The sequence below is a fragment of the Vicia villosa genome, linkage group LG1 (genome assembly GCF_029867415.1).
Source record: "Vicia villosa cultivar HV-30 ecotype Madison, WI linkage group LG1, Vvil1.0, whole genome shotgun sequence".
Taxonomy (NCBI): Eukaryota; Viridiplantae; Streptophyta; class Magnoliopsida; order Fabales; family Fabaceae; genus Vicia; species Vicia villosa.
Genome location: NC_081180.1, coordinates 59,621,038 through 59,632,161, shown reverse-complemented (window position 1 = coordinate 59,632,161; position 11,124 = coordinate 59,621,038). Strand labels below are relative to the sequence as shown.

At 35.8% G+C, this 11,124-nt stretch overlaps 1 protein-coding gene across 1 annotated transcript; it reads right to left on the bottom strand.

Annotated features, from left to right (window-relative positions):
• Positions 1–8,654: 8,654 nt before the first annotated feature.
• On the bottom strand, positions 8,655–10,317 carry LOC131607257 (uncharacterized). The gene has a single exon (XM_058879278.1). The coding sequence runs from the start codon at positions 10,019–10,021 to the stop codon at positions 8,972–8,974; it is 1,050 nt and encodes a 349-aa protein (XP_058735261.1). The 5' UTR covers positions 10,022–10,317; the 3' UTR covers positions 8,655–8,971.
• Positions 10,318–11,124: the final 807 nt, after the last annotated feature.

Here is an 11,124-nt window from a genome sequence, read left to right as displayed (position 1 = left end):
CACCAAACATATACTACTTTAAGATTGTTTTTTTTAACTAGGATAAACCTAAATAAGTTAACCAACAGTAAAATGTGATTGGAAATGGAGACCCTACTACTAAAAATGATGGATGAATATAGTCATCTATGAAAGGAACATTCATTTGAGGACATTTTTATTTTTTTAGTTGTTAAACAAATATAAAATGGGGTGTGACCAATGTAATAAAAAAACATTTTAATAAGATTCTTCTTTCTTAAAATTAGAAGACAGAAAAGTGACATTGCATTGCACTTGCAATCAGCGGCAGGTCAAAAGCCTGGGAAGATTGATCTAACTCGTAAGTCCAATTCAGAAAGAAAAAAAACATTTCATTCAATGATGTACAAGTGTACCTGCAGTTCTAACATTTTCATAAGCGTACAACTTCCTCGTTCATCCCGACCGTTATTCACATTCAATGGTTGTCAACACTCCACGACAAAGAACCCCTGCAACATCACGATCTCCAAACATCGGTCGTGATTCAAGTTTAATTAGCTCAATTGTATAGTGTAACAAAGTTTCTTATTTTAGTAAAATTTCAAAAGTTTGTTAGAGTAGTTTCCATATTTGAAAAGTAGTTTGTTAGAGGTAGTTAGTCAAGTTGAAGTTAGTTAGATTTGTTGATAACTTCATTTACAAGCTATATACACATAGCTCTCGAATGAGTTTGACTTTAAGCGTACAACAATGAAAATGTATGCTTCATCAATCATTTTTCTTCTTCTTCACCCTCGTCCTTGAGTTTCTATAGCTTCAAACATTTTTTTCATAGAGTTTTAACTTCTTAACATGGTATCACACACCTTCATCGATCTACATGCACTATTCCATTGTTGATCCATTTTGTTTTCATCTTCCACCATATCACCTCATCTTGATCCATTGAATCCCCACACGGATCAAAGCAATTCATATTATGTTCATCCTAGTGATGGACCTTATTTAGTTAAAGTAACACCCATTTTTTAATATTACAATTATCATTCATGGGTGAGATCTATGCGCAGGGCTCTCTGTGGTAAAATGAAGCTCAAAATTGTAGACGGATCCATACCAATTTTGGTTGATGATTTTGATCTCTCCTTTCGCGCATGGAACATGTGTAGTATGCTTGTGATTCTTGGTTACTAAATTCGGTTTCTAAATCAATTGCACAATCCGTTGTTTTCTTTGAAAATGGCATTAATGTTTGGATTGATCTAAAGAAAAGGTTATCTCAAGGTGATCGTTCGATTTCAGAATTGCAGCAAGAGATTTATGTTTTAAAGCAAGATTCTAAAATTGTTACCGAATTTTATTCTACATTGAAAATTATTTTGGAAAGAATTGGAAATCTATATGCCAATTCCTAATTCCACATGCAGGACCAGATGTTCATGTGAGGCTATGAGACAAGAAAAAAAGAATCATAGCTTGCTTTGTGCTATTCGATTTTTGACTTGCCTGAATGATAACTTTGATGTGGTTAGATCACAAATATTGCTCATGAATATATTACCTAACATGAACAAAATCTTCTGAATGCTTCTTCAACACGAGAGACAAGGTAATTTTGCATCTATTGAAGATTCTCAAGCATTGATCAATGTTGTGGGATTCAAGAAACCTAATCCCAAGCATGGAAATTCAATCTCTCCATACAATACTTCAAAGTCTAAGGTTTGCACTCATTGTGATAGGACTGACTACACAAATTGAGGTATGCTTTCACAAACATGGATTTCCACCACATTTTGGTAAACAATGGCTTTTCTCCAATCACTCAAGACCAATTTGAGAAACTAGTGAATCTATGTCATAATTCATCCTATAATCAAGGTAGTATCCTTGTAGTTTATAATCAAGTTGGATCATCTTCATTCATGGGTCATCCACCTTTGAATCACAAAGGTAAATCTCATTCTTTGGCTTATAAATGTTATTATTTATACATCTGGATCATAGATTCAGGGGCTAGCGATCACATCTGCTCCTCCAATTCTTGGTTTCATTCTTATATTGCTTGCATTGGCATCCAATAAGCATTGGTACTTACATCAGTTGGATGTAAATAATGATTTCTTGTGACTAGGAAGAAGATGCATACACTAGTGTTCCACAAGGAATTACATGTAGCAAACCAAACCAAATCTACAAACTTATTAAGAGCCTTTATGGATTGAAGCAACATAGAAGGAAATGGTATTAGAATTTCACCTCTTTACTTCTCAAACTTGACTACACTCAATCAAGTTGCTGAGATGTATATGAAACGTGGGTGATCGCAGTGGTTTCTGTTGGTGATTTTAGTATCATCAATGTATTTTGGTAATAATGTGATTTACTGTAGGCCGATGCAATTATGCGTTAAGCTTGAAACGAGTTAGGGTAGTGCGGAGTGCACGCTCGTAGAGCCAAACGTGCAATTGAATACGAATAATAGAAACGGGGTTCCAAGGGGCGTAGCCCCTGGCGGGGTGCGGGGCAGCGCCCTGCCGGGGTCCAAGGGGTGCGGGGAAGACATAACTGTTTTTCCGAAAAGGTGTGTCTGTTCGTTTCTATTATTGGTCTCCTATATAAGGAGTCTTTTGGTCTCGATTTGGTACACGAAATTAGATACTTCCTCTCTACATTATGATCTGCTCTCTATTGTCAGAAACAGATTGTTCTTCAAGAATTATCCCGGCAAAGATTTCGTGAACCCAGACAAGAATAGGGTCGAAGTACTTTGTTCGGAAAGTGAACAAACACGATTCTTGAAGATATCCAGGATTATCATACTATTTTTCTAACAGTTTCGTGAATATATCATACATCTGATTCTCAATCTGTACATACACTGTCTTAATTTCTCCTCTTTTGACTATCATGAACAATGTGACAATCTAATTCAATACGCTTCTTCCTCTCACGAATAGTGAGACAATCTAATTTAATAATCTTGTTGCCTCAGAGTGTGGAACTTATACTTATTTTAACAAGTATCTCAACCAATAAAACTAAAAAGTGGCTGCGACCATTGAACGATACTCTGCTTCTGCTAACGATCGTGAAATAGTTGCTTGTTTATTGCTTTTCCATGATATAAGGAACTTTCCAAAAAATATACAATAACTTGTTATAGAACAACACGTAGTTGGGCATCTTGCCCAATCAACATCATAATATCCGACCAAATTAAGTGAGATGTCTGATGGGAATAATAACCCTTGCCCTGGAGTTGATTTCAAGTACTTTCAAGTATTGAAGAAGTCGATGAGCAACCTTCATCTGATGTACTTTTAGTTTCTACATGAATTGACTACGCGTGTTTACAGAGTATGTGATTTTGGGCGGACTAATTGTGAGGTAGATTAGTTTCACAAGTAGTCTGCGATAAAGATTGGAACCTTAACTTCCATTTTCTGTCAACGCCAAGTCGGGTTCCATGGGGACAATTGCTAATTTTGCTCCAAGTAATCTAGCTTATTATAATATGTCTAATGTGTATTTTCTTTAACAAACTATTATTCCCGCGTAGGACCAAGCCACTTCAATACTTAGAAAGTATTTGAGCACTCCAAGGTCTTTAATCTTGAAACAATTATTGATAAATTTCTTACGGTCATAGATCGTTGTCTCATTATTCCCAGTAATGACCATATCATCAATATGAATTAGCAATACGGTAATAGAATCCCCATGAACCTGTGTAAATAAGGAGTAATCAACCTTTGATTTTTGAAAGTCAATATCTTGAATTGCACAAGAAAAATGTTGGAACCAACAGCAAGATGCTTGCTTAAGCCCATAAAGTGACTTGTGGAGTAGACATACTACATTCTCCCCCTGTCGATAATATCCCGAAAGGGTGTAGGATGTATACTTCCTCAATAAGATCCACATGAAGAAATGCATTTTGCACATCCATTTGGTGTAAAGGCCAATGTCGAACGACAGCGATGGCTAATAAGCAACAAACAATGACTAATTTCGCAATCGGTGCAAATGTATCCTTATAATCAATGCCTTCATATTGGATGGAACATTTGTCGACAAGTCGAGCTTTATGATGCTCGATTGTACCATCGGCGTGATATGTGATCTTAAACACCCACTTGTAGTTGATAGGTCTTTGGCCAAAAGGTAGTTGAACTATTGACCATGTTTTATTATCCTCGAGGGCCTGAATCTCATAGTTCATAACGACAACCCAATTTGGATCACATGCATGTTCATAAGTTGTAGGCTCAACCAAGAAAGATATATTATTAATAAAGGAACGATATGTATCTGATAACCCAGAGTAAGAAACATACGGTTGCAATGGGTATTGAGTGATTTACGTAGAGGACGAAGAGTCACTATTGCCGATGACAACATCATGGTACATTTTGAAATCCTTGAGATGTGATAGACGTCAGGAGATGTGACATGAACGATGAAGGTCGAGGGGGCTTATTGTATGGGAGATGGTTGTGATGAAGTGGTTAGTAGAGATAAGGGTGGTGTTAAGGGCATTGGGGTGATCAGAGTAAAGGGTGTCCTTTAAAGGGGATTGTTCCTCCAATAAAGGTGTCATGGTGGGGGGTGCAAGTAAGGAATTGGCGGTGACACGTGAAGGGCGCCAATGGTATTCTTATAGGGGGTATGTGTAGGGTAAGTAGGTATTGTGTGGGATTGTTATGTAGGGTGAGGGAGCATATGTTGTATTTGGTGAATGGAAATCGGTTTGATCGGGCTCAGGCGGTGGAATCAATCATCAGGGAGGGGTATGACATGATTGGTTTCATCTTGTTTTTCTGGTGGGAGGTTGTGTAACAGGAATGTATGTTCATTGAATATGACATCCTGAGAGGTGAAAAACATTTCCTTCAAAGTCGTAAACATGATATCCCTTTTGTCCAAGAGGATAACCGATAAAAATACAACGCCATGCACGATAGTACAATTTGTTATTGGCGGTAAGGTTTGTGGCATAACATAGGCAACCAAAGACCTGAAGATTGAAATAATTGGGTGGAGATTTGTGTATAAGTTCATATGGAGATTTATGGGAAAGTTGATGTGTATTTACTCTATTTTGTTAGGGGTATAGGCACATGTGAATTATTATCATAGCGTAAAATCTTAATGTTTTGGTTAAATTGAGTTTTAACCCAAATAAAAAATGGGGACAACTTCTCTATCCATCTTAAAAAGTTGGGTAGTGTACATTCAACCAATGAAAAGATCTCATTTAATTTTAACATATTTAATTAATTATAAAATAATACAATTATTTGATGTTTTCAAGACATTTTATATTAGAGATAACTTTACCCAACTTTTTGAGTTGGGTAGATAAGAATTCATCACAAAAAATTAGTTTTAATATATTTTAGGTCTGAGATTTGAAACTCTTGAGATATACCCATGTGAAGTGAGTAAAATCAATGATAAAAAAATAACTAGTCCCTAAATGAGCGTGAATTATGTGCGGTCCCCAAATGTCACAAAAGATTAAATCAAATGGTGCAATAGTTTTTATTGAACTTAAAGGAAAGTACAAGCGAGTTTGTTTTGCTAAGGGACAAATCTCACATTAAAAACAATTTCTGTAAAATATTGCGATAGACACTAGAGACGGGAAGCGGATGGATGTCCATGACGTTGGTGCCAAAGGTCGGAAGCACATGTTATGTGGTGAACAAGACGGGGGGCGTTCTAAGTTGGTGTGAGGTAGTAAAGACCATTAAAATGCTTGCCCAGGCTAATCGTCCTCCTCGTATCAACGTCCTGCACAACACAAAAATTTGGATAGAATGTTACTATATATTTCAAATTTTCAATGCTTGTGTCAATTTACTCACAGATATCAAATTCAGACGAAATTTAGGAACATGTAGAACTCCATCAAGAGGAAATTCTGATGGTGTGCGAGCAATCTACATAGCGTGGGATGCCAGTGGAATTTCCCTGTGTGTTACAACCTCCATGTATCTCTCTTGTTGAAGGATTAATCCATGAACTTTTCGAGTGTCTGGAAGATGACTCATCATCAAAATTGACCCACGAACCTGTGAATAATATTCGTTAAGCCTCATCAAAAATTGCATCACCTTCTCTTTTTCTTTTCTAACATCAACTTTCTTCAGCATGTCACAAGAGCATGTAATTGGTTCCTGATAGGATCCCAAATCATCCCAAAGATTCTTGAGTTTTGTGTAATAATCAGAGATCGAGAACATTCAGAAATTTTCTGCTGAATTTGATATATTCTGGGGTCGTCTCCTTGAGAGAATCTGTCGGGTAGGTCACTCCAAACTGCCGTCGCTGTATCTGAGAAGATTACACTGTGGGTTATGTCAGGTTCAATGGAGTGAAGGATCCATGTTAAAACCAAATTGTTGCTATGCTGTCACAAAAGAAATCTCGGATCAGCTGCTGATGGCGCTTTCACGGTTCCATCGATTAAACCGAGTTTGTTCTTGGTGCTGAGGTTGAGGCGCATTGAGCGACTCCATTCGTCATAGTCACGTCCATTCAGGGGTTTGTTAATTAGTGTGATGGCTGGTATGTCAGAATGGTGCAAGATCAAAGGATCAGGCAATGATGTTTCCATTCTCTTAGCTCTTTGCATGTACATGTCTGTTCATGCATAACTAAGATGAGAAGACTTAGAATAAGAGACAGTTAAGACAATGAATCAAGGTTATAACAGTTCAGAATGCCATTTTTTCAGGTTATGAGATATTTCCTAAATATATGTTTGGAAGGTTACATTTTTAATGTTAATCAACAACATAAATGTTTTGACAACATTGATCCATTCTGTTAATAACATGAACATATCAATTGTCGTATGCGGGGAGTGGAGACACATGAATCGAATTTAATACCTGCTGTATCCTGAAGCTACAGAATTTCTAGAAGGCATATTGAGGTGAAAATGCCAGCATAGGACAAAGGCAAAGACCATACAAACAAGGAGCAAATTCAAGAACCACTGATAAATACCAATCCATTAGTCACTGTGACAGGCCACAATGTTAAATTATCATTGATAAATCATTGGTAAGGCCAGATCAAATCACAACTAGGATAAGTACGATTTAACCACTATTAATCACATTTTCGGAACGGGATATTCATCCTATATGCACCTGCTATATAAGAACATGTTGAAGACTAAACTGTTTCTTGACAAGTATATTTCCCAATCTTTGTTATGTTGTTTCTAGGCATCAAGACAATATTTCAACAACAGCTCCAAATTTTCCATCCAGCAAATTATTAACCAGTTAAACAATTCTAAACAACTTGTTAGTTATCTGATTCTTAAAATGCAATTTGCAAAATAACTTATCTTTCACCGCCGATGCTGCCACTGTTATCCTATTCTGTTCAATTTGGGTGAACATGTCAGCGATCGGAATCGTTGCAGAAGAAATGACTGTCGTTACAAAGAAGATTGTTCTTACTAAGACGCGGAGTTGTAATCTCGCCTGCTTACCTTGTATAGAAAAAAATGAAGGCATACCGATACATATACTCTCAAGCACAAGACTTGAAAGACAAATTGATTTAAGGAATACCGGTACATAGTCCCTCAAACACAAGTTATGTAGAGTCAAGTAATTTAACACATGCCAGTTCAATATTCTTCATTCTTTCTCGATGGTTAGATAGGACTCTATTTTAATCTCTAACTTCTAGTGTCGTGCTCGTGCCAAGAGGTGTTCATGATATGGTTAAGACAGAAAGCCAAACAAAACCAAGCTATAACAAAATAAAAGAATCGAACCGAACTGTTTCAATTACTTCCATTGATTCGATATATCAGTTCTAGATTCAGTTATTTTTTCCAAATCCAATTAATATATTTGTGAATTTTTATTATAGTTAAATCCGGTTCAATTTCTTTTGTTGTCAATAGTATTTTTTTCCAAATCAAATTGATATATTTTTGAATTTTTATTATAGTTCAATTTGATTTGTTATTAGTAGTTTTTTTTTTTTTTCAAATCGAGTTGATATATTTTTTAATTTTTATTATAATTCGATTTGGTTTGGTTTCTTAGTCAAAACGTACTATGAATTTTGAATGCAGTATTCAAATTTTAAAATTTCAAATCATTTTCTTTGGTGCATTGTGGAATAGAAATAGAATTAAAAAAAAGTTACAAAATTTTTTTAACAAATAAACTGCCAAAATTCACAAACTTATCAACTAGCTAGGAGAAAAGAAGCATGGTTATTGGACCATCCATGACATATCGATCTTTGCCACCTCCAATTCCATGACCAAAACCAATAACTATTTTTTTGAATGCAAATGAAACTATTTTTTGACTTCTACTTAGCCACTCAAAAAACTCCATCTTTAACAAACTTTATTTCCAAACTATTGTTCCCTCGCGTGACTTTGAACAGTATCATAACTCCTATTCCACATTCTCCACTCAAACACCCCCATAAAGCATTGAACTTCACATTTCAATCATGATAACCATAAGCACTCATTTTCACTCATATTGGATCTTATCATTTTTCAACTCCATCATGCCCAAAAACATCACCCCCATAATATCTTAACCAAATCAATTATTAATTAACACTCTAATCAACCCCAAAACATTATCAAGAAAAAGTAAATTTGATTACATCGTCATTCTCACAAGAAAATAAACAAATTTTCATTGCTTAGCCTGCACTACTACAATATTATAATCAAATTCAAATTAAAGGTAAACTAAAAGTAACAACCCAAAAGGCAATCTAATCTAAAAATCTAAATTAAACTATAATCATGCTACATAAAATTTGATTTCATAATTCATATCATGCATATTTGAATTCATAATAAGTTTGACGCGTCAGTGTCATTGTAATAGTGTTACTGGCGACTCAAGATCCGCCAGTTAAGATCAGACAATTTAGATTACAAGGTACCGTCAATTGAGATCAGACTATTTAGATTACACCAACACGACATTCATATGATTCATGACGAGTTTGCCAACAAAGCCTCTTCATCAAGATGATTTGCATGCAATTCTCTAAGCCACTCAAACGTTCTACGACGTGACATAACCTTTTTACCTTGCTTTTGCCTTTGCTTTTGTTTCTTCCACTCCATCACTTTTTCTTTAACAGCGTGCTTCGTAGTACTTTCTGTCTTGTAACCACTTTTAACACCACTACCATTGATCACCACCGTTTCAAAAGAACAATCACAACCACTCAACAAACCACCTCGTTTACCAACTAAGCGTTTCAAAACATCATTGCTCTTTCCACCGTTATCGTTCTTCTTCTCACTCATTTTCACACTTTTAGTACTATTGCTGTTGCTACTGCTACTACTGTTCCGACTTACACAGTTTCTATGATTACTGCTACGAACCTTTAGGTCTTGCAGTCCTATTTCTGGTGTAGGGACCACACCTAAACGGAAAATTTCCCAAACTGATGATTTTCTACTTTGAGTTATAGACTTTCTTGGACATGATGATTTTAGCTGTGGCTTTGGACTTGGATGTGTATGAAACTGGTTTCTAACTTTGGTTTTTGAAGTTTTTGAAATTTTTGAAATTGAAACTATTGGATTTGTTGTTGTTGTTGTTGTTGTTGTTGAGTTAGTGCTAGTTGATGTGGTTGAGTTTTGACTTGTACTACTATTGCTACGAAACTCGTTGAAACAACCGTTGGTAAAACTCAAAGATTCTTGCTTTGATTTGAATTGCTTACCGTGATCATTGGATGAAAAGCCAGCTTCTGAGCTAAACGAGAGACGCGATAAAGGGAGGATTTGTCCTTGGAAGAAAATTTCATCTGCTACACACATTTCTGGTTCGGTTGAAAAGAGACCAACCCAAGAACGGAAATTGAATTCTTCTTGTGTTGTTTCATTGATCTGAGAGTGTTGTTCTTTACATGTGTTGTTCAGAGATAATGGAAGATCACAAAGAGACAATGTTTCATCTTCCTCTTGTTGTGATTGTGACTTTTCATGTTGGTTATGTTTTTCTTGGACAATGTTTGTTGTTGCCATGTTTGTGAGGAATGTTGGAATGGAATAAAAATGTAAGATTGTGGTTTTATAAGAGGGTAAAGGAATTTGAATGTGGGGGAGGGTGTGACATAAACATGAACATTTGGAATATAAAAAGAGGTAAAGTGAGAAAGAAGATGGGATGGGACATAGTAGTGATCACTGATGATCGGTTATCAGTCTAGGATACTGAACAAAAATGTTTGTCTTTTGTTTTTATGGTACAAAATGGGTGGGAGTGAAGGAAAGTAAAGGATGCTTTTTGGGCCTGCTGTTGCAGAGACACTAGCTCTTATGTCCCTTTTGAGGCTATTCTTATGATGAGGGAAAGATAAAGATGTTTTTTTCTTCTGGAATCTCGATGAGTAATAGTGCACTCATCACTCAAATGGAATCAAGTTGGAGGAGAGTCTAATGTGATATTTGAAATTGAATTTAAAGGATGAAACCTATATAAGTGGGAAAATATTATGGTAGCAAGAACTCAATATTATAATTTCGAGTTAGAATTGAAAATTGATACTATCAATTTCTCAATGCACATCATAGATCTCTTACACACCGCACAAAATTCAATTTTTGCTTCCTATTTTTGTATATGTACTTTCGAAAGCACCCTATTTTTTTAGAAATTTTTTTTTCTGTAGATGCATCTATGGAAACCGTTAAAGCATAGTGAAATTTGAGATTTTTTCAATTAATTGGGAAAATCAGAATGTTCTGTAAATGCATCTACGGAACACTCTCTTTTCAAACCCTTCCGTAGATGTAGCTACGGAAGATTTCATGAACTTAATTAATTTGATATTTTCCCAATTAAATGCATCTACGAAACATTTTGATTTTCCCAATTAATTGGAAAAATTCCAAATTTCACTACCTATTTTTTTTTTGAAAAATGGGTGCTTCCGGAAGTGTATCTACGAAAGTTGGAGGGCATTTTTGCAATTTCAGTGGTGCGTGTTATGGGCCTAAATAGTGCACAAGTCCAAGTGATTAATGAAGAGAAAGGTGAGACACTAGCTGCAAAAAGAGAAGGCTGAAGAGAGGTCTGGCCCAATTGCTCAAATTCGGGCTAAGCGCAACCATGTTAAGCCCAAGTG